The sequence below is a fragment of the Sphaerodactylus townsendi genome, linkage group LG12 (assembly GCF_021028975.2).
Source record: "Sphaerodactylus townsendi isolate TG3544 linkage group LG12, MPM_Stown_v2.3, whole genome shotgun sequence".
NCBI lineage: Eukaryota > Metazoa > Chordata > Lepidosauria > Squamata > Sphaerodactylidae > Sphaerodactylus > Sphaerodactylus townsendi.
This window is the reverse complement of record NC_059436.1, coordinates 14708803-14733399: the sequence shown is the minus strand read 5'-3', so window position 1 is coordinate 14733399 and position 24597 is coordinate 14708803. Positions and strand designations below refer to the sequence as shown.

General features: G+C 46.7%; 1 protein-coding gene across 1 annotated transcript in view; it reads right to left on the bottom strand.

The window, feature by feature from the left end:
- ADAMTS15 (ADAM metallopeptidase with thrombospondin type 1 motif 15) overlaps positions 1–24597 on the bottom strand; it is a 40965-nt gene that overhangs the window by 1422 nt on the left and 14946 nt on the right. The window contains exons 2-7 of the mRNA XM_048512987.1: positions 19181–19313; positions 8576–8743; positions 4770–5053; positions 3735–3912; positions 2113–2294; positions 228–403 (exon numbers count right to left, since the gene is read on the bottom strand). Of these exons, the coding sequence (XP_048368944.1) occupies positions 228–403; positions 2113–2294; positions 3735–3912; positions 4770–5053; positions 8576–8743; positions 19181–19313 (1121 nt within the window). The remainder of the gene's footprint in view (positions 1–227; positions 404–2112; positions 2295–3734; positions 3913–4769; positions 5054–8575; positions 8744–19180; positions 19314–24597) is intronic.

The window sequence follows — 24597 nt, the reverse complement described above, 5'->3', positions numbered from 1 at the left end:
CGTTCCCAGATATTTCACACGGCACTGGAGAAAGATGAGAGAGACTATTGACTGTAATTATAATTTTTCTATAATGAACTATACATCTTTTATAATGAAGAGTAGGTCACCCTAAGAAGACTGGGAAAAACACATCATAATTACAGTCACCCAAAGCCAGGCGTCCATTGGCTCATTAGTAGAAAGCAGCACAGTTTATTCCCTGTCCGAGAAGGAAGTTTACTCACATCGGCTTGGTGAACAGGCCAGAGACTTTCTTGCAACTCTTGTTATCCCCACCGCACACCCCGCATTTATCAAACTTCTTCTTCGAGCCAAGTTTCCCATCGCATCCGGCCTTGATACATTTGCCCTGAACACACAACGAGGTAGAGTCCGGAGAGCACGGGGTGCCATCCACCACCTAGGGAGCATCAAGATGGAATGCGCCATTTAAGGATCAAAAGGGGAGCAGTGGAGGCACACAGCAATTGGTGCGCAGCACCGTCTTTAAAATGCTTCATCTTTATTCACAATATCAACACAAGAGCACAAGTCATTCGATGGGGAAATGAAGGAGATACATTAAGTAGATGGAGTTGCATCCCAGATTCCACATAAAGAAACTAGCAAGTATTGTCAAAGGCTTTCACAGCCGGAATCACGGGGGGTGCTGTGTGGTTTCCGGGCTGTATGGCCGTGTTCTAGCAGCATTCTCTCCTGACGTTTCGCCTGCATCTGTGGCTGGCATCTTCAGAGGATCTGAATCCTCTGAATGCTGCTAGAACACGGCCATAAAGCCCAGAAACCACACAGCACCCCAAACTAGCAAGTGTCTTAAAGGTATTATGTCCTTAATGTTAGCATATTAACTGTGAAATCCCTCATTTCTATAGAGCATGCATATACATAAACGCCAATCTCTACTTTAGCAAAGCTCCACCTTTTCCTTTACTGCCCATTCAGTATAGCTACCACAGAGTGTAGAAGGAGCTAAGTTTTAGTTCAGTATTCACCCCTCCTGCATCCAGAAAAAAAGATTTTCAAACAATATCAGGTATTTTCTAAATAATTTTCACTGTGGTTCTGAAGGCTATCCAGAAGTGCCATTATGACCCCTGGAAGTTTAAAAAACAGGCACTAAAAATGATGTCAACTGGACCCTTTACCACTAGAAGGATTATGCGTAGCACTCTTCTGAAATATTCTAGAGTGGTGCCGTGTGGTTTCCAGGCTGTATGGCAGTGTTCTAGCAGCATTCTCTCCTGACGTTTCGCCTGCATCTGTGGCTGGCATCTTCAGAGGATCTTCAGCCATACAGCCCGGAAACCGCACGGCACCCCAGTGATTCTGGCCGTGAAAGCCTTCAACAATACATATTCTAGAGTGTCCTTCAGGTTTAATGCTCAAAGTATGATGCAGTTTATTCATTGATGCAAGTAACTACAAGCTATGTACCCAGTTCATGTATTCTAAGAGAAATTTCACTCAATAAATTCGAACATTCTGCCTTTTATGAGAGTCAAAACATTCTCCGCTTTTGTTCTAATTTCCACTTTGGTTTCCATCCATCCATCACTTTTGCCAGCCCTCTCTGCATGAAGTGTATGAAAATATATGATTTATTGTAAACTTTCATTCATAAACTGATCTATTTGTTAAAATATACCACGTAGTTGTGGTGATAGCCTTTTGGATACTAATTGCATTTTTGCATTGTTTATGTAGACCTCTCTGCAAACTGGTTGTGCCCCCAAACAGACTTTTTTACCAAGATGATGCCAAAGAAGAAGAGAAGAAGAGTTTGGATTTATAACCCACCTTTCTCTGCTGTAAGGAGACTCAAAGAGGCTTACAATCTTCTTTCCCTCCTCCCCCCCCCCACCCCACAAAAAACCCCAAACACACTGTGAGGTGGGTAGAGCTGAGAGAGCTCCGAAGAACTCTGATGAGCCCAAGGTCACCCAGTTGGCATGTGTTGGAGTGCACAGGCTAATCTGGCTCCTCAGATAAGCCTCCACAGCTCAAGTGGCAGAGTGGGGAATCAAAACCAGTTCTCCAGATTAGAATACACCTGTTCTTAACCACTAAGCCACTGCTGCTCTCAATGAGTTGACCGGTTCCTGAACTCACCTTTGGAGCCAAGACATAAAAGTACCCTGTTCCATTGGCTCTGCAGATCAGCTTGCATTTGTCCCGAGGAGACACGCCAGAATACTTGGGGACCCAGGAGATGGTGGCCGTAAGCCGATTCGTGCTGTGGTTGTACCCGTTGAAAGCCTCGCACTGCTCTTCCCGAAAGCTTTTCCCTGGGACTGTGAGAAAACAGTTCCATTCAATCTCAAAAGCCATTTGGAGCTCATTAGATTGTGGTCGGTACACGAGGCAGCCAGCATACTAAAGCTAAGCACGAGCAAACCCCACTGAAATTGTTCAGTCTCGCCATTCCAGTATTGGGCCATCTGAGGGGTTACGGTCTTAAGTTAATCGTTTGGCATAGTTACTACCAATTAGCAATGACTGCTAAGGGGATTTATGTCTCAATTATATGTGCTTGAGTTCTGGTATCTGAGCACAATGTAAACATATCATGTCCTAACAAGGCAAGAACTGTTTTTTATATCACATAGAAGTTCCAGACAGCCAGATGCCTTTGGAAGTCCATAAGCTGGCCATAAGAGAAGTGATCCCCCCCCGCCATCCCGCCACCACCCCATTATTTGTCTTAGGCAATACTGCTTCTGTTCGAGGAGGTTCCATTCAGATCCCTGCTGGATTAGATCAATGGTCAAATGTAGTGTGACATCTTCTTTCATAGAGAAGCCAATCGGTTGCACAATCGGTTCACCAATGAACAGAGCATAGAAGCCAAGATGACACTTCCTAAAACTGGGTTCACTGAAGTTCACTGCCTCTGAATACCAAGTTTCCCTTTACTCATCATGGCTGTAAACAGTTGATGGAACTCACCCCCAAGAATCTGCCTAACCCCCTTTTAAAGGCATAACAGCTTAAGAGGTTTTGATAGACCTACTTTTCATAAATTGGTGTAGTTGGATTTTGGAGTAATAAGAACTACATAAGCAATTAAGTGACAATGAGTTCCACAGATCACCACCACTTATTATTATTAAGAACTTTATTTGCTGAACCAAAATGGCCCCTGAGCAGCAAACAACCACCATAAAATCCAACACTACCATCAATTTCAAAATGTAACACCATGCAAGGCTGGTATCAAAAACCCACTAAAAAGGAGATTAAAACTGATAAAGCCAGTCAGTGAGAAATGGGAAAACAAAACCAGAAACACAGAAAATGTAGCAACAGTCAAATGTTTGGGTTTTAATAAGTATGATCTGACGCAGAACCTGGATCTAAAAGATTAGGTGCCAAGTGGGCACCTTTCCCAAAACAAGGAGTCACTGCAAACAAGCCCTTGCTCCTACAGCTTCACTAATCTCTCCTAAAGGGTCTTGGCAGATGACCTAAGTTGCTACAACATTTGCTGGGTGTTGTGAGAAATCTCTCCCTCTTGCAGAAGTATTTCTGCCCTGAGAACATTTCAAGCTCAGCTGTTCAACTCCTTGATCAACTATTTGATCTCACTGTTAAAATCATGGTAGACAGACGGAACAGCAGGTAATCAGCACTCTGATGAGCAACTAGTTATGAATGGGTTGGAATGGCAATGGTTCAGAACCCACATCTGGTAAGCCACCCATATCCAAGTCCACATCTTTACAGAGCCTCACCTGAATCTGAGCAGGGATCCAGACCACAAGAACGGTATTTCACTCGAACCCCTTCACAGTACTTCCCTTCATTGGCAGGTGGGGGGTTGTTGCATTCACGCTTGGCCAGCTGGACTCCTCCGCCACAGGTCCGAGAGCATGGGCCATAGGGTGCCCACTTCCCCCAGTTGCCATCCACCTACCACAAAACAGCAGGTTGAGTACATGCCAAACTCTCAGCCCTCACCACCATGGAGTTTTGCTCACTGATTGTTTTGCTCACTTACGATTGCAAAGACAGGCTTACAAGTGTGCCAGCAACCAGGGGTGTACCACCCAGGGGGACATAAAAAGTCAAATGTCCCTGGGCTGCAGCCATTTAGTCATGTGGGGGGCGGAAAATCACCCCCACATTCCTCCTCCTTTCCCCTCGGGTCCGTACACTGACTTCAAGACCTGGTGCAAAAAAACCATTGCTTGGTCATGGTGGGGGAAGGCAGCTGCCCATATAGGGGTGTGAGGGGCACAAAAACTCAGATTTTGCACCGGGCTACATTTTCCCAAGATACACCTCTGCCAGCAACTCCTGGCAAAATCTTGGTAGAAAGTGCTGTTAAATTGAAGCCAACTTATGGTGACCCCAAAGGGTTTCTAGGCAAAAGGCAAGCAGGAGTGGTTTGTCATTGAATGTCTCTCCACCTGGACTGGGCTTCCCAACCAAGTACTCCCAAGATCGCCCCTGCTTAGATCCAAAAATCTGGCAAGACTGAGCTAGCCCAGGCCATCTGGGTCTGGGCAGAAAAATCTTGGAGTTCCAAAATTCTTTACAGCCACAGATTTTTGCAAATTACATTGATTTGTTTACAGAAGTTACTTTATGTTTAGAATGTACAGCCTTGTGGCACAGAAATCACAATCTTTGCAAATACATATACCATTTTGCATGCCATGATGGAAAAGATGCAGGACACAATTGTAATAAATAAGTTGCTGCTGCCGCCACCACTACCCTGCCTCTGTATGGATCCTCATAATGCACAGCTATCAAGTACTCACCCGGTACTTACTGATGTTATGCTTCTCAACACAAGCCCCTTTCAAGCAGAACCTCCCATCTCCACAGCTGGTGCCATCAGCCCAGGGGAAGTGACGCGTCTGACACATGATGTGGCCTCGAGCTTTCCCTGTGCACCACAGCTTGGTGCAGTACTGCATGTATGGGCAAGGCTTGGAGCCAACGCCAAAGGCCAGCTCACATTGCTGGTTGAGGTTGTAGTTGGCTCCAGGGAGGTCTTCAGGCATTTCAATGGGCTTGGTGGGCTGGTCTAACAGGCAGTCACCTGGGAAGACAGAGACGGCAGAAGTGTTAGCAAAAAGAGTTTCCATTAGACTTTTGGACTCTGTCATGTTGAAGGCTTTCACGGCCAGATTCAACTGGCTGTTGTGGGTTTTCTGGGCTGTGCGGCCATGGTCTGGTAGATCTTGTTCCTAATGTTTCGCCTGCATCTGTGACCAGCATCTTCAGAGGTGCACTACAGAGAGATCTCTGTGATACACCTCTGAAGATGCTGGCCGCAGAAGCAGGCGAAACATTGGGAACAAGAGCTACCAGACTACGGTCAACACAGCCCGGAAAACCCACAACAACCAGTTTTGGGACTCTGCTTTTCTGAAGGCTGTCCAAAGCAATTTCCAATAAAACCACTCAGTCATAAAACACGGGAGGGGGGCTGTTTTAAAAGCACTGAAGATGGTGAGGCAAGAAGGCCGATTTACAAGCTGCATTCCAACCTTCAAGCAGTTTATGATGCATGAGCGACTTTGGTTAAAGCAAATGAAGACTTAAAAACAAACGAGCTGGGAGTTCTTGTGACCCACTGGCAGGCATCACTCAGCCCCTCTGAGATGGCTGCTCCAAGGCTCAGAGGTTGTGTTTACAACGATTTACTGTCTTCCAAGTGTAAATTGTTTAATGAAATGGGAGGACTGCGCCAAACCAGCAGGTCAGGCCGATGGCCCTGCAGCATGTGATGTCTCCAACCTGCAAACAGCTGGTCTTAAAGGACTCAGTCACCCTTTGTTCTCTTCTGCTGTGTCTGTGGAGAGTGCTAATGTAGCTAGGAGAGAATAACCTACCTAAAAAATATTCACGTCTTTATTCCCCATCGGGTTCATCATGCTTTTTTGTTTTATGGTTTGTGCTTGATGCTTTAACCTGTATATTGTTACTTTGTTTTGGTACCCTGCAAAGCTGCCAGTTTTCTCAGGAGAACTGATCTCTGCAGGTGTAACTCTGGGAGATCTTCAGGCACCACATAGAGGCTGGCAAAGATACCTGTGAGGCTGAGAGACAGTGACTGGCCCAAGGTCAACCAAAGAACTTCAAGAGAGGCCAGGGGATTTGAATTCAAATCTCGCAGACCCTAAACTAACACTAGAACTACAAATACCACTACTAGTTCTCATCTTTCCACCTTAGTATATTAGGGAGTGTAGGTTAGTTAGGGCAGTCAGCTCTTTTTTGGAGTAAATTAGGTAGTGCTGTTAGATTTATTTTTACAGCAGTTAAACTTTAGTATAGAGTAGTTGTTAGCTCTATAGTTAATCTATTGATGTAGTGTTGATGTACTGATGTGTACTGTTAATATAGTGTTAATGTGCTGATATATATTGATATATTGTTGGTGTATTGTTAATGTATTGATATACTGTTAATGTAGTTAATGTAGATATAGTGCTGCTGTTATTGTTATTGACTAACGCTAGGTCTGATCTGTTTAAGTAGCCATCTGTAATTCTGTTTTCTATTTTATAGTTCTTAGGTAATTTATTGGTATTTATCATATTTAATGTGTACCGTCGTGTTCTGTTGTTCGACACCCTGAGCCCTTTGGGATGGGCAGGGTATAAATCAAAGAATAAATCAAAAATAAATAAAATAAATCTTAACTAATGAACCAGCTTCTTATACTTGTAATTCTACAGATTTTAGAGGGGAAGCTGGGCTGGTTTGTTATATCAAAGCAATGTAGGGTTTTGTGGCTTAGAACCTTCTTGGCCTAAAACCAACATTGCATGCATGGCATGTGTTCACAAACATAAATATTCATGCACTCCCATGCACACAAGCTGCGATAAAGTACTGTCAACAACAGGATCAAAAGACAATAAAATGAAAGAAGACCAGCCTGTAGCAATTCCGTGCAAAGTTCTTGTATACATTTGAGGCTACACAAAAATGTCACAGCCTTAACCTTTTGCATTTCGTTGCCTTTTCTCCCCAAAGTTTTCTTTTCTCCTCTGTAACAAAGGCTGAAAATTACGGGCAAGGATAGCACAGGAGCCGTTCACTCAGCATTCAAACTGCCTAACAATATGTCAGGAGCATCAGCCCGTGAGACGGCAGAGCTGGGAAATGAGCAGAAATTGGCACTTCTGATCTGGTTCTGAATTTCATAATAGGAAAGGACTAGAAATCCTGTAATGACATCATTAGCTGTTTACAATATGAGGCAAAATCAGTGTATTATCAAAGGCTTTCAGAGCCGGAATCAACTGGCTGTTGTGCGTTTTCCAGGCTACAGGGCCAAAGTTTAGTAGTTTTGGCTCTTAACGTTTTGCCCATATCTTTAGAGGTATGTCACATTGAGACGTGTTTCTCTCTGTGGCACGGTGTGGAGTGATTGTATGGTGGGGTGTATATTTTGTCCACCTCTGGGGGGGAGACACATCTGCACATGTCTGAGTGGAGTTTATTTACAGTTGCATTTGCTGTTGCATTCTCACTATTACATACCTCTGAAGATGCCAGCCACAGATGCAGGAGAAATGTTAGGAACAAAAACTACCAGACCACCGCCACACAGCCTGGAAAACCCACAACAGCCAGCCGGGGCAAAATGCTTTTGAATTTAATTTGGCTTGTAAATAGATTTGGCCCATTCTATGCCAGCTCTGCCCCATCTAAATTTACCTTTCAGCCTCAGGGACTGAGGAAAGGAGTCTTTGGTAGGCTCTGAAACCCTATCCCAGGCCGTTTCCGCACGGCCTCCCTGTCGCCTCCACGGCGGCGAGAATTCCGCCGGCGTGGAGGCGAAGGCCGTTTGCATGCATGCATGCGGGCGGCCTCTTCCCCCTGCCCCGTTCGCACCGCGCCGCCGGGAAGATGCTTTCCCCCCAACAACAACCCTTTAAAGGGGGAGGAGGAGGGCAGTCAGGTCTGCGCTGCTGCGTTGCAGCAGCGCCGCCTGTGCGAACAGCGGCCTGGGGGCGGCGTTTTTACCGCCCCCAGGCCGTCGTTTTTGGCCCATGCGGAAAGGGCCCCAGTCACAGGCCAACTCGTAAGAGACACCCACCTCTACATGGAATGTTTTTGAAAAATTTCACTTGCATTACCAAAATTCTTGTTAATTTCACCTCCAAATTCATTCTGACATTTCCACCTGGTCACAGTTCAGAGGCAATTCTTTCATTCACTGAAATCATACAAGACAAGAGCTTGCCGCAATTTCTGGCTATCTCAACCGATTCATAACTAGGAAAAAAGGAAGGTGCTACTGAGTGGCAACCAAACATTTGACAACGGCTAAGTTTATGTACTGCAGGAATGACCATTCACATATTGCTGCTTTTGGCCCTCGTACAATACTTTTAGAAACTGTCTTTTCCCTCCTCTGTGTCTGTAAACAATGGGATCAAAAGGCAAGGTTCTGAAGTAAGGTTTCCTAAGGAGTTCTGTCCATACTTATGACTACACAGGAGCAAAGACTATATAATTCAGGCCACTCAGCTCTTCTACCCAACCTGCTCTCTCCACTGACCCTGACTTTTCTCCTCTCTTGGTGCCTCCGTCCCACACTCACCATGCCCACTGTCCAAGAAGTCTGTGATTATGGCTGCGCTGCAGGCGGACCAAGGGTTGGTGCGGTCAATCTGTATGAGAGTGGGCGACATCATGTGATTGGTCTTCAGCTTCCCAAAGATCTCCTCGCAGACTTTCACATTGTCATGGGGCATGTTGAACACGTGCCCTGAAAGAAGGAAGAAGTCAGATTTTAAGATCACAATGATAATTCAAGAAGTCTCCTCCTCACTGTGGAGGTTTCCCTGCACCCAGCAGGGAAATGGCAATCCCAGTCATAATGATTAAAGGAAGCATTAGGCCTTCGTTATGCTCCAGGACAATTCTGATATCTGGAAGTTACTCACTGTGAGGACGGAAAGTCCACCCCCTTAGACCTCAGCTAGGGTCTGGTACTCAAGACAGAATTTGGGGCATTGTGTTGGAAATAGCAATGTCTGGTGTGCAAAGGAACTGAGAAGACCCAGCAGGAGATGGGCGAGTGGTCAGCTAGAGAGGGCTGTAAGGTCAGTGACCCCTTCGTCCTTTTGTGTCACTTCTCGTCTGTCCTTAGACTGATACTGCCAGGTCTACTTTCGTGCTTCTTCTTGGAGGTTAACAACTCTCTCTTTAGCTAACAAGGTTGACATGCTATCTTTCCCTAATTCCCTAACAAACATTGATCTTTTATCCATTTAATCATTGCATTAACTGTTTCTCTGTGCAGTTTACTGCCAAACTTTCCAGTCTCTTTTGCTTTCCTCCTTTCTCTCTCATCACTCTGAGGGTGGCCAGTCTTAGCCATTTCTTTTTCCTGGCTTCCTGGTCCCAACTCTGAGGCCAGACAGCAGTGGATGACATCAGATCTGGGCACTGAAAGTCATGGCGGAGGCGGGAGGAATCTATAATGGCAGTTTCCAGAAGCAGGCAAGTAATTGGGCACACCTCCTGTCTGGCATTTAACACCAAGGAAATGAAAGGGAAAACTTGTGTCATCAAGAAAAAGAGTAGCCTGCCTTGAATTCGCATAAACGTTACAAGTATTTAAAGTAATGGGGGAGAGACCCTTTTGAATATAACCTGTTGGAAGGGAACCATCCTACGCTCAAGGTTATCTTCCTTTCAAGAAGAAGAAGAAGAAGAGTTTGGATTTATATCCCCCCTTTCTCTCCTGCAGGAGACTCAAAGGGGCTTACAATCTCCTTGCCCTTCCCCCCTCACAACAAACACCCTGTGAGGTAGGTGGGGCTGAGAGAGCTCTGAGAAGCTGTGACTAGCCCAAGGTCACCCAGCTGGTGTGTGTGGGAGTGTACAGGTTAATCTGAATTCCCCAGATAAGCCTCCACAGCTCAGGCGGCAGAGCTGGGAATCAAACCTGGTTCCTCCAGATTAGATACATGAGCTCTTAATCTCCTATGCCACTGCTTCAGGTAAATATCATATAAGATATATATACAACTCAGGAGACGAACTCTCTTGGAAAAAAGAAACATGTCTGCCTTATTGATGGGCATGTTTCAAAATGCACAAAGACTGGAAATGGATCCACAATAACATGAAGGCTCATGCTACCCCTATCTGAGGTCCCGTCCCTGGCTGTTAACTGTGTTCCACATCTAATTCAAGGTACTGGGGCTCACACTTCCATTTGCTGACTAAAAGCTGTCCTCTTTTTTCCAAGCATGTTCGGGCTTGGGATAGGCCTGGCTGCTGGTATTTGTGCTATGTGTCATCAAGTCGCTTCTGACTTACGGGGACCCTATGAACTCCACAACATTTTGTCACTAACAATTCCAGTCCTGTGATGTTCAGTTTTATGTCAGCTGTGAGTTCTCTGCTGGGAACTCAGTTTCCAAGTATGTGGGGCCCCAATTCAGATCAAACCATGGCCCATGGGAAGAAAGGACTTTAGCATTTTTCTGTCCACTGGGGACATTTCCCTGATTTGAAATGGCCCCTATTTGACCCACTGAGGAAATCTTATACCCCGATCAGTATACATGGGCCTTTCCCCACTTACCTTAAGCCCCACACTACTCGAGGAGAGTAGCGCGGGGTCCCTCGGCACTCCCCACTGAGAGGGGCGGTGACAGCGCAGCCGCCCCGAAGCTGCTGCTGTCGCACCCCTCAGCGCGCAGCATCCCAGGCGCTCTTCTTAACGGCGCCTTTTGATGGCCCCGCACCGAGCGCGGGGTCGTGGGGACGGCCGGGCACGCGCCTGGGATGCTGCACGCTGGGAGCAGCGCGCGGCATAGAGGGGAACAACGAGAGTGGGGAAAGGCCCCATGTTGCCCCCAGTGGGGCAAACAGAACCCTTCCCCAGGTCATTTGGGTAAAGAGAACAACACAGTGGTAAAGGCTGGATCTGAATGGTATCCCAACATACTTGGGCACTGAATTCCCAATAGGGATCTAGCAGCAGACATCTGATTGAAAGCCCTCAGGGTAGACTGGGCTAAACATGTAGAAGATGAGACAAAACGTCCCTTCACTCCTTGAATGTTTCTGCATAATCCATGACACCCTTTTTGCTCATGGGAGTCCCAGCTCAGGATATACCTAAACAGTACAGTCACTGCTGTTCTGGATCTCCTTCCCAGCTCAGCCAATTTTTTGCTGCTCATGTTCAAATCATATTGCCCCCAAAGGTAGACAAAGTTACAACAGATGTATGTCTCCTTGCCAAACAGAGCCTGCAAGCCAGCAGCTCCCTGGCCAAGGTTCGCATAGACACCAGTACTTACAAATGCAACAAGAAGGAAACCTGAGCAACAGGGACCAGGAGGGAAAAAAGAAGAAGAAAAAGAAACACACATTTCCTTATTCAGACTTCCTGGCCACTCTTGGTAATAAAACCCCTCTGCTGATCCCCCTGTCAAGCTGGACTCCCTCTGAACATATAAGCTAAATAACTGGGGTTGAAATAACATTCCACTAAATTGAAAACATGGCAAAACATTAACATTGTGATGGTCAAAGTCCAAAGTCCAAAGTCCAAAGAACGCTCGACTTCTGAGTTTGCTCCTCCTTGTACACTATGGAACTTGCATTGGTACCACGCGAAGAGGCAGAAACTTTGCTTCCCTGTGACAGCATTTCAGGGAGATCAGAGGGCTGCCACAGGAGGGGGAGACACGTATGATCCATACCACTGTTGCTAGAACCTTTTATTGGCAGAACTTTTAGCCTGGATCCCACACAGCAGCCAATTACCCGCTGCCAGCTCTTGCCCACTTTAGTGTGAAAAGTCGCATTAGAAGTGCTCTCACTTTTCACGGGGAAAGCGAGAAGCACCAGAGGGTCAAGAGGAAGTATGGCGGGACAAGAAATCTCGCTCCGACATACTTTCTCTCTCAGTGCGCGGCAGGGAGGAAGCACGTTGCGATAAGAAATCTTGCCCCGATTCGCTTCAGCTCCCAGTGCATGCCCGGAGCCCCCTGGAGCCCCCTCCATAAATCGGCCAATGAGGACTGACCCTGATTTGAATTTGCAGCGGAGACATACTTAGCAGCTTCCAGAAATGTTTTTCTGGGTGACAATCATATTTGGGAGAGCCTGACGTTCTCAAGTCTAACAGGGAATCCTCAGATCACATAGGGAACCCTGCCAAGCTCCAATGGCAGGCGTAACTTATGTGGGCGTCAGTCTTGTGGGTTATGGAGTTACAGAAGTCAGACTGGAGGAAAATGAGTTTACAACCTCTCCAAAAGAATTAGGCCTTCTTTTTTTCTGCCATCCAGTTGCAGCTGATCCATGGCATCCCAATAGGTTTTCAAGGCAAGGGACATTCAGAGCTGGTTTGCCACTGCCTATTTCTGTGCAGCAGCCCTGGATTTCCTTGGTGGTCTCACATGCAAGTACTTATAAGGGCTAGCCTAGGCTACCAAGATCGGTACTGGATTAATTCTTAATACCAGAATGTACATGTTCAGTCCAAGGCACCAACCTTGAAACACTATTAATTCACACACGAATATTCGGCACATGATTCCTGTAGCCGAATGAGTCTGCCAGCTCCATTGGGAAGCACCGTGGATGCCTCTGACAACAGGCGGTACAGAAATTCTGTCTGTGACACGTAACCCACATTGGTGCATTCACCCATGCAAGCTGCCACTACCAGGTGCTTCGATCAATGATCCGCAAGCCAGCCCGCTCTGACCAAGAAATCCAGTTCCTGGATGAACAGTTCCTGGTGCAGCCAATTCCGAAACAGATTTGCAACCGCAGAATTTGTTGCAGTGCTAATCAAAACCGGAGTCTCTTCCTCACCCTGAAGGAGAGCCAAAAGAATTTGGCTACAAATCCTTTTGACAGTCTGGCACGGAGCTTCTCCGGATCTAGGTGTGTGTCTAATGCATCCCGGCCGTGACATGTTACTGCAGAGTTTCTTAAGCCTGGGAACCGGGGGCAAAGCCGGAAAGCCTGTATCTGTGGCTCAGGCGTCCTTGTCTTCCTAGCAGCTGTTTTCTAACCATTCCAATCAAACCTCCTGATAGTACTCGGAACAATGCTGTAGTCTCTTTCTCACACACACACATTTAGGTGGAGTCCCCCTGCCCCCCCCCCAACCTGGCACTGAAATCTGCCTGGAAACTTTGCTATTGTCTAAACTTCCTGTGCAAAAGCATTCAGATTTATTTTAAACATCAGTCTTGTCCCTCTCCTAATTATGAACCAAGAAATTTTCAAAACCAAATTGGATCCAGTCCCTGTCCACCTCCCCATCCCCCCAATTTCTCAATCTGCTTCACAGGTGGCAACCACAGACACGGGGCCCTGCCTCTTTGCTGTGGCTTGGTTTTTAAGTGGCCATTTCCTAAGCCACAGGATGATGGATGGGGGCTCCTGGCCAAGAAAGGTCTGGCGCACATCTGACAGGGAACAAGCAAAGCCAGACAGACGCAGAGCCCAGGCAGCAAGTGACTCCACACTGCTTTGATTGGGGTTGTGGAATTCCTGGAGATTTGGGGGTGGAGCCACAGGTGGGAAAAGTCTGAGAAAAAGAAGTACCTCATAATGGTACACAGACCCAGAATCCACCCTTCAATGCAGCCATTTCCTCCACAGGAACCAATTTCCGTAGAACGGACATCAATTGCAATTCTGGTGCCCTGCAAGCCCCACTTGGAGGTTGGCAACTGTAGCTTCTCTACAGGATTACAAAGTCAGCACCCCACAATATCTTTGGGTTCCATGCCTCTCGGGGGGGGGGAGTATATTGATTTTAATCCTTATATAGTCATTCTTGATGGTCTTCACATAATTTCTTATAACTGTTTCATTGGCTGTGAATTTTTAAGTGACTCCTAATTACCCCTGGCCCAAGAGAGGTCCATCTGACCCTTCTCAGCCTTGGCCACTTCCCAGAGGAGACCAGGGCCCTGCAGGACTTCATGGAGTTCCATGGGGCCTGCAAAATGGAGCTGTTCCACCAGGAATTCCATTGAGGCAGGTCCTATGGAAGTGGTGGCGAACCTATGGCATGGGTGCCAGAGGCAGCACTCAAAGCCTTCTCTGTGGGCACGTGCAAACAGAATGCCCTCCCCCACATCTAGGCTGGCCTGGGCTGCTGGGCTCGATTATTAGCATTAAACCTAAGACCTAGTTTGGGGAAGCAGTGTAGGTAACCCTGTTAAGCGCTGTTCAACCCCACTAATTTTCATTGGAAGAACTAAAGCATGGGAGTAAGCTCAGTTGCTGGCAATGGGGCTTGCTTCTGAGTAAACCCTCCTAGGGTCATGATTCACCTGTTGGAAGAGTTGCACGGTTGCTTCAAAGCAAAGCCACCAACTACCAAGCTTATTCCTGAATAACACACACCTCAGAGCCAACCGTTTTATCTAAACTAAAACCTCAGTATTCAGGTTAAATTGCCATGTTGACACTTTGTGATAAATAAATGGTTTTTGGGTTGCAATTTGGGCACTCGGTCCCCAAAAGGTTTGCTATCACTGTCCTATGGCCAGCAGCCTTCCCTGGGGCTATGTGTCATCTTAGCACACAGATAGGTGTTACTTCTGCTTGGTTTTTGTGGACTCCAGAGAAGTATGGTTTTATTGATTGCTGATTTTATGGATTTTGTGGTTTTATTTAATTATTTTGGGTATTATCTTTGACTTTTAACCTATGGGTAATTTTTGGCCGAGACAGCTTTTCTGTAATGTAATTTTGCATGTACATCGCCCCGAGCTAGACCTCGGAAGGGCAATCAATCAATCAATCAATCAATCAATCAATCAATCAATCAATCAATCAATCAATCAATCAATCAATCAATGCCTGCCTGCCTGCCTGCCTGCCTGCCTGCCTGCCTGCCTGCCTGCCTGCCTGCCTGCCTGCCTGCCTGCCTGCCTGCCTGCCTGCCTGCCTGCCTGCCTGCCTGCAATGTCATTGAAACTGAAATTGAATTGAATATGTGCCTTTCTCTTGACCAATATTTTTGTGGGGAGCTGAGAACCAGAAAGTGGGCATGGGTCACAAAAGCTCTCACTTGGCTTTGTTTGGCCTTTTACAGTAGAGAGACAATAGTTTCTGGACTTATGCCAGAAGTAGGTTTTGGATGACCTGGGGAGAGATGTTCAAGAAGTAGGAAAGGAAGTCATTTCCTTTTAAGGAATATAATATCAGTTCACACACCATGGTCAGTAGTGAGGCTAATTAATTTGATAATGTTACAAATTATTTTAAGAAACCAACATACTGAGACATGTTTAAAACAGCCTGTGATTTCAAGAGAAACGGTATGTTGCTTTGTAAATAATTATGTAAAATTAACATATGGCAGGAATGCTCTTTTCCCCTTTCTTGTTAGAGACTTGCATCCATGCTTCCTAATTCGATTGAGTTTCAGTCAGAGGGATCCCCTCTAGACCTTCTTTTGAAGAGATTTGACTACTGGGGAATTGGTCCCAGGCCTTATCGGATAGGTGTCAGTTGCCTTTAATTTCTCTAAAGCACATGGATATGCTTTATCACTGCCAAGTAAAAAATATTTTGGAAGATCTTGAGTATTCATTCTCCTTCTCCTTGGAGGAGTGGCATACCACTCATGTGGACAGGTGGGGTCAAATGACTCCGGGTGCAACAGGGGCGCAAAATCGCCCCCACCCCCTCCTCCCCTGTGCCAACTTGGCTTGGAAGAGCTGGGTTGGCGCAGGGGAGGCGCCAAAAGACAGAGTCAGACTGCTGCCAGGATCCAGGCTGCTGCTGCGGCACCCGTCTGAGCTGCCTCCTTCCCTCCCCAAGCCCTCAGGGGCAGGGCTCAGAGGTGCAGCCAGCCTGCTGCCACTGCAATGTCTGTCCGAGCCACCCCCACCCCAAGCCCCATCCGCCCAAGTGAGTGGGCACGGGGGGCTCCCAGAGCAGGTGTTGTCCCCGGGCACCATTTCCCCCAATATGCCTCTGCCTTGGAGACCCCACCCTAACCACGCAAGCACTGACACAGATCCTACCTGACCAGAAAGAAAACCTCCTGTATCCCACATGGGAAAGAGGCCCAGCAAAAATTCCATGGATGACCAAGCGTCTCAACAACTCCCACTCCCTTACCCCTATGGGGAGGGCCACATCATCTGGTTGTAATCCACCCACCTGGGGGGGCGGCATCTGGTTGAGGTCCACCCACTCTAGGGGGAGGATTATGGAGAGGGAAGGGGGAGGCTTCTCTTTACTACCTGCTAGCTTCTCTTTACTACTGCATTCACAAAACCCTCCAGCCGTAGCCACGGACCTGGAAAGCAACTTATGAAGTTGGAGAACTGACAGGTTGGAATGTCTCAAGGCCAGAACTGGGCCCCGGAAGCAGAACTGGAGTGGGTTGCTCCAATTCAGGGTCCCCCTGGTGAGAAGATGAACCTGGAAATCTGGCAGCGATAAGAACCACAGTGGACCCTGGAGGGCATGAGGTAGACAGCCAGGCTCCTAGACTTCGATCTGAAGGCAATGTTTCCCCTTGCCATTCTCTAGGGCCACCACAACAGTTTCTCTCCATTGTGCAGTGCACTTCCTCTGCCATTAGCACTTCTGGGTACGGAAAGGCTCTCTGGAAAAACACTGATGCTGGGCAGGAGGAAATGCTGGAGGAACGGGAAAAAGTGTCAAGAGCAGAGGACAGCCTCCACCAAAGAGACACTCAGAAAGAATGCTGCCATCCGATCCAAGCCTTTGAAACTCACTTAGTCCATTTAAAATTAACATACTGCATTTCAAAAAGTGCAAAGAGCTTTATGCAGATCCATAACACACACATTAAGAAAACAATTGCTCATGAGCATCGTAACGACCAAATCCAGTTTCCAGCGAAAGAAAACTGAATATGCCTTCCTCTCCAAGAACTTCTTAAATTCTATTGAGAAAGTGAAGAAGCCGCCCAAATCTCTTCAGGGAAATTCTTCCAGACTGTGGGGGTGGATACAGAAAAAGCAAGTTTGCTTCCTGCCCAAAGTCAATGCGGAATAGAGGTTAGAGAATGTTACATTAATAAGCTCTTGGTGATCTGTTAGAGTAAGCTTTTGGTGATCTGCTTTCAAATCTACCACATAGCACATTGGGCAAACTTGGCTGGTTGGTCTCTGTCAGCCTAAGGTCGTTTCCCCACTTACCTGGGTGAATGGTTGCTGCGCGCTACTCACAGTGCGCGTCATTTCTGATGCGCGCCCGGGCTTCCCCACGACCCAGAGCATCAAAAGGCGCTGTTTCAAAAGGTGCCAGGAATGTCGCGCGCTGAGGGGACGTGACAGCGGCAGAGTCGGGGCGGCTGCGTTGTCGCCGCCCCTGTAATGGGGAGTGCCGGGGGACCCCATGCTACTTGGGGAGAGTAGCGCGGAGCAGCAGGTAAGTGGGGAAACGCTCTAAAATTCCTCACTGGGCCATTGTGGTGATTTGTGGTGAGGAAGGGAGATGAGTAAGCACCATTCTGATCTCCTTGGATAAATGCTGAGGTAAAGCAATGTCACAGAAAGATACACTTTTGTCAAAATGCCTAGAAGGGTTTGCTAACTGCTCCTGCACTATCACACGGGTTCGCACAGATGCATGATCTGGCTAATTTAGGCACCACACTGCTTGGCAGCCACAAAGGCCTTTTGTGTCTAAAACTGAGGACGATGGAACCTGAGCAGACATCAGAGCAAGATACAGTGTGGTATAGTCGCTACAGAGACAGACCATAGATATGTGTCCCCTCTCAGTGGGTGACCTTGGGCCAATCTCTCTATCTTGGTTTAATCTACCTCAGAGGGCTTTTGTGAGGATAAAATGGGGTAAGGACCCCTATTTATACTGCCTACAGCTACTTAGAAAGAAAATAACAGAGACAGTTGTTTTACTTACAGGACAACGTCCCTGCTTGAACCAGGAGCTTTCTGGTTTGAAGCCCAGATCCCAACAAGAAACAAATGCTCTAAAGAACTGCTAATTTAGAAGTTCATACACCACCTTTAACTCCAGCGGGAGCCCAAAGTTCTCCTTTCCACCATTTTAACCTTACAATACCCACCTTGTGGGATAAGTCAGGCCAAGAAAGCGATTGGCCCAAGATCATCCAACAGGTTTTTATGGCTGAAAGGGAATTCAGACCAGGGTCCCCCGGATCCTAATTCAACACTAACCATGCAGTACTGCCTAGCCATAAAACCATTCTTTCCCATGTCTACACAATTCAGATTAAGAAGAACAAAAGAGATCTTAAAAGCAAACAGATTTCCACCACTACAATATGAAGCTAGCAGAGCAATTCTTTAAACAGTTACACTGTTCCAACCCCAATAGTTCCAATGGACTCTGAAAGGTGTAACTCTGCACAGGATTGCTCTGTCAATTGTTCTTCGTGCTTGCTAGATGCTGAGAAAGAAAACTCCTGGGGGCGGGGGGTGGGGGGGAGCAACCAGTGCTTCATCCTTCCCTGTGTCTGGGATTGCAATCCTCCAGCTTTCTCTTCCTGTAAGCAGAATAGCCATCAGAATTCCTGAAAGAAGTTTTCCCAGGGTGAATGTAACAGAGACAGTTTGGCTCTCAGGAAAAGGGTTTTGCCCTGGAACCAGTTTGAATGCCAGGACTCAGCCCAAGAATTGGATAGGGACTTCTACCCTTAGAAGAATGGTTTGGTCTTTCCGGTGCTGTAGTCCAGCCAAAGACCCGTCTGAGAGCCAGGGGTATCAGGAAATCCAAACATCCGACAAGTCTGCCTCCTCCTCTCAGAGGAATTGAACACCTCCAGTTAGGTTTTTGTGTGTGGCCACTCTTTGAAAGCTTAGAAGAGGAAGGCAACCTCAGAAGAGGAAAGCAGACTTCATTTGAGGGGTCTCATCCTTTGAATGCTCAGAGGCTGTGTACTTCCAACCAAGGATAGCTAATTCACAATCTAGTGGCCCCAGGATCCCATTAGGTTTGTAATCAGGGGATGGTCCGGTCTTTGTCTAAAAATGTTTAATGAAAAAAAAGCCAATCATGTTGTATTTCATATCAAGTGTAACCATGCCTGAGCACACTGGAACTGTTTGAATGAGCAGGCAGAAATCAAACAGGAAAGATTTTCCCAGGGCTGTCCCTCAATGCCCCCTTTTCCACTTTGAGATGCGGCTGCTCTTGAATGTACCACCCCACCAAATCACAGTTTGTGCCTTACCAAGTTCATGAGCCGTGGTGAAAGCAGAAGGAAGGCCATCGTCTTCAATGACGGAGCAGCTACGTTTGGGGTCGCACATGGTGCCCACATCTGCCATTCCCAAGGTATCACAGGTGGTCGCTCCACACAAATCCTGTAGGAAACATAAGAATTCACTTGTTAGGTCAAGAGGTCAGGTTTCCACTAGGAGCGTACATTCAGATACATGTGTATAAAGTGCCGTCAAGTCACTGTTCGCTTAAGTCAACCCATAGAGTTTTCAAGGCAAGTGAGAAGAAGAGACCACTGCCTTCCTCTGCAAAGCTTTCCTTAGTGGCCTCCCATCCAAGCACTGACCCTCCTTAGCTTTTGGCATCTAATCAGCTCAAGCTATACACATTACAGCGTTCAGACAAACCCAAGCCAAAAATAAACCCAGAACTTGTTGTTTCAGATCATCTCCAGGATATCCATAAATTTCCCCAAACACTCCCAAAATGTCAGGAGTACTGATCTTTTTTCTTCTAAAATTGTTGGAGTGCTTTCAGTAGCATGTTCAAGAGGAGCAGAGGGGGAGCCCGTCCCAGATCTCAGCTGTTCCACTGTACGTGGTCCTTTTAAACTTTAAAGGGTATTGTTTTCTCTGAGGCCTGGCCTCCAAACTCCATAGAAAACCACGTTCCTCTAAAATGTAAATGGTCCACATGCTATTAAGCAGCTGTTGGGAGCACTGAAGGTAATCCTGCCTTGGAGGCTAGGTATACCATCCTTAGGAAATAATGCCCCCCATATTGCCAATTGGCAGTAGACCTGGCCTCTCTATCACCCATAGGAAATAATGGGGTAATCATTGTACAAGTTATTTAATGACCCTCTCAGCAAGATACTTGTTCTTTTTGTTCTGCCAAAAGGCAGATCCAAGACAGTCATTCTTCCTCTTCTTTTCCTACAGCTGTTTCATCCCCGTTCCTCCTACTATGGATTTGCACATGCTGATTTGGTTGAGTGAACTTTAAGTCACAAACTTTAATCTGGGCCAACCCACACTGTGAAGGTTTTCCAGGTCATGTTGAGTCATCTAAGCAGAGCCAGTTTAACATACTCAGAGCTATCTTTTTTTTAAAAAAAAAATCAGATTCATTTTGATAGTGTGAATAGTTCAGGAACACAGGAAGGTGCCTTACGATGACTCAGAACACGGATCTACCAAAACCAGGATAATAGAATCATAGAGTTGGAAGAGACCCCAAGAGCCACCAAGTAATCCTTGTTTTGTTTCTTTTCATATTTGTTGATGTATTTTCTCAATAGCTTCGCTTATTCTTTCATATTGCATAGACATGTTGTATAATTTTTGCATGCAACTCGGGTAGTATTTTCATGTCAGAGCATGCCATTCAGATGCAGAATGCTGATTTACCGATGCTGATGCTCAAACAACATGGAAAGATGTTTTCTTTTTACCGGGGAGCTTTTTGCACAAAGTCTGCAGTTTACCAGTCTTCCAGCAGAGGCTATTTCAACCAACTGTTACCCACAAACCCTTGCTCACTTCCCTGAAAGAAAGTGTGGGCACCACACTGGAGAATGGGGTTCAGAAAAGCCACAGATGCCTTCCTAGATCACTGCTCCAAGTCTAACTACATCAGGCCAAACTGTTTGCTAAGAACAGCTCCACTCAACAAGCTGGGTCAAATTAACCAAGTTCTTTATTATCAATGTTTTGAAATGCACTATAATACTTAACAATCTTGCGCATTAAAAGCTAAAGGCAAGCACTGGTCTTTACTGACCCATGGGGTGATGTTACTAGGCAGACTATGTTTATGGGGTGGTTTGCCATTGCCTTCCCCAGACATCTACAGCTGACCCCCAGCAAGGTGGGTATTCATTTTACTGGCCTTGGAAGGATGGAAGGTTGAGTCAACCTGGAGCCGGCTGCCTGAAACCGACTTCCGTCAGGATTGAACTCAGGTCGTGAGCAGAGCTCTGACTGCAGGACTGCAGCTTACCCCTCCACACGCCAGTGTTCTATCTTGTGCATTAGGTCCTGCCATATTGCAAAAGCTCAAGCGATGTTGCAATGAAACGCAGGTGTGATTCACGCAAGCCCAAAAGTGAAATCATGAAAGGCATTTATTTGGGGGAGGCGGGGGGGGTCAAACAACCAGAAGAGAATTTTGAAACCATCCATAAGCTGAAGATGATTCTCATATTACACAGAGACAAACTCAGGGCTGTTACTGAGGTCTCCACAGGGAGATGAAGCCAGCCAGGACTTCCTGATTTGTCCAAACATTTGTCTAATGCTCTCACGCATTATGCATGCACCTAAAGATCTACATCTAATAACGGCATGTATGAAGCGCCTCATGATTGAGTGGTAAACCTGCTGGTTGAGGAACTCTTGCGAATGAGACCCATCTTGCTGAGATCTGTCTACCAGACACTGCTAGGGAAAGACATCTCCCACCGCAAAAGAGCAAGGGAAGAGGCAACATGATGTGGAATGCAGTTTGGAGACAAGATAACTACTTGGAAAAGCGTTTAAAGAACAGGGCTTAGGAGGGGAAACTCACACTGCCAAGAACAGAAGCAAGACAGCTTTGCTTTCAGAATTCAAACGGCGTTTCCCCAATGGAAGACGTTTTTCCAGTTATCGACAAAGCACCCCTGGTAAAACGTCCGGGCTTCACTGAAACCACGGCAGCCTGGAAAAGATTAAAGGATGTGTGCAGAGCACCAAAGAGAGGCCTCCTCAGCTGGGAGGAGTTCATGTCCAGGGACTACCCTCTAGAGTTATCAACTTCCAGGGGATGCCAGGACATCTCCAGCTGGAAGTCCTGAGTTCTTGGCCTGGGACTGCCCTCTAGAGTTGCCAACTTCCAGGAGATACCTGGGGATCTCCTAGAGTTTCAACTGATCTCCTGCCTACAAAGATAATAGAGAAAGCAGCTGCTTCGGAGAGTGGACTCCATTGTATTAAGTCCAACTGAGATCCCTCCCATCCTCAAACCTCCCCCTCCTGCAGCTGGCTACCCAACCACCCTCTCCTGCCTGATGGTGTGAGACAGGCTGAGAGCACCATCCTCCTGGTGGCAGAAGCGCCAAGATCGACTTCTGCTGCAGCTAGGAGCCCTCGGCGGCTGTCGGGAACCAGGAGCGACATCATGGCTCGCAGATGTTGCTCACTGAGGCTGGTACGGAGCCATTATTAGTACAATACAAATTGCTTCCATCCCCTAGCACAGCAAGACAGACCCTCAGAGACACAAAACAGCTTTCGGGAGGAATGCATGATGGTGTAATTGAGAGGGCGGGGAGGGCAGATGAACTCAAAGAGCTGGGGATGAAATGCCAAGGCTTCTTACGTGGCTGCAGCTGCTTCACGTATTACACAGATGCAAACCTGTGTTTGCTGTCAAGTGTATGGGCCTTATTATATCTGGAAGACAAAGTACAGGATTAAAGGCTTGCAATATTAGAAGAGAATGGTCCAGGAGGATGCTATCGAAAAGAGAACAGGATTGTGGGCCATTCATTTGTTTACTTATTAAGTTAGTAAGTTAATTGGTCTCCCCATCAGGTGTACCCTACATCTAGTATTCAAAGGTATACTGCTTCTGCTTATACTTAAAGGTTCCATTTAGGAGCAGCAGTGGCGTAGGAGGTTAAGAGCTTGTGTATCTAATCTGGAGGAACTGGGTTTGATTCCCAGCTCTGCTGCCTGAGCTGTGGAGGCTTATCTGGGGAATTCAGATTAGCCTGTACACTCCCACACATGCCAGCTGGGTGACCTTGGGCTTGTCACAGCTTTTCGGAGCTCTCTCAGCCCCACCTACCTCACAGGGTGTTTGTTGTGAGGGGGGAAGGGCAAGGAGATTGTAAACCCCTTTGAGTCTTCTGCAGGATAGAAAGGGGGATATAAATCCAAACTCTTCTTCTTCTAGCTACCACGCATAATGTTTTTTACTTATTTATACAATGGATAGATACACCATCTTTCAACCATCAGGTTTTCTGGGCGGGGCCAAGCCAAAAACAAATTCCAACAAGTAACATATCAAACTGAACAGTAAAATATAGTTGTTTAAAAAACATTAACTGCCCATTAAAAACACTAAAAGTCCATTAACTGCCCATTAAACCATTAAAAGTGAAGTAAAAACCACATGTTTGTTTTGCTAGAGAGCAGACCAAAACCAAATGCCAGTAAAGCAAGCTGAAAGAATCAGATCTCATATCCACAGTAGCCTCCACTATGCCTACCCTGGAGTTTGATCAGAAGGTATAAGAAGGGATATCCTTGGTGAGGTTAATTAGGTATAAATCTGGCCAAAGCCTGCAGGGGCCAGAGAGATCCCTATATAGATCACCTTGGGCTTCGTGATGGCAGAAAGTGGGATATTCTTCTTGTTACAAGTGAAAAATGACTTCCTCTGGTCTGTCCAGACATTCAACTTCAACTTCAGCTCAAATGCAGACCCAACTTTAGGTTCAAGTTGAAGGAGTGTATTTTCTTCCCAAACATCATAGCGATGGCTTCCCTCCAGCACTGGGCTCCCATCCCGAAAGTGTCCAATCTCACTCGGGGGGGTGGGGGGACTGCGCATTTCTCCCTTTTTCTTCCTGGAGCCCTTCTCCTTCAAAGTGCACCCAAACAGAAAGGTAGATAAGTGGAATTTACACAAACGGGCATTCTTCATCTTTGTGGTATGATCCGAGATGAATTTTGGTTTCTTTATCATCCTCTGAGATCCCACCAATAGTTGCAAGAATCTCAGATGAAGATGCTTCTGGTATAAGCACATCTAATCTCCCACAAGGATTTTACCTGGTCTCCTCTGCTCTGCTCCTACGTGGCAGATGCCCGCCTTAAGGATAGCAAATTAGCAGGCTAGACTCTCCCAGGAGAGACACCAAAGACCCAAGCACCTTGCCTGAGAAGCTTCTGTCATCAGAATAGTTGAGTGCCTCTCTTTGGTACAGCCCAAGCTTATCAGATCTCAGAAGATAAGCAGGGTCAATACTTGGCTGCGAGACCACCAAGGAAGGCAATGGCCAACCACCTCTGCTTCTCACCTGCCTCAAAAGCCCCCAACTGAGCTCACTAGAAGTCAGTTACAACATGAAGCACATACACTAGACTGTAGCACATACACTTGAACGCTGTTCAAGAGTTCGTCCTTGTTTCTCACCTACTGGCCCTTCGGATATCCTCCCCCCCCCCCTTCTGTTTCCTATTTGTGAAAATGTAGCCAAAAACCTTTCCCCCTATTCACTTCCCTTCCTCCTTCGGGACGCAGCTTCCCTGAATGTGCCAGTATCCTGGATTAGAGGAAGAGAAAGCTTTCCACTGTCTTCACACAAACTCCATCTCTGCAGCCAACTCATCTTCCTCTGGGGCAGTTCCTGGTCAACATAGCAGATAATCTGGC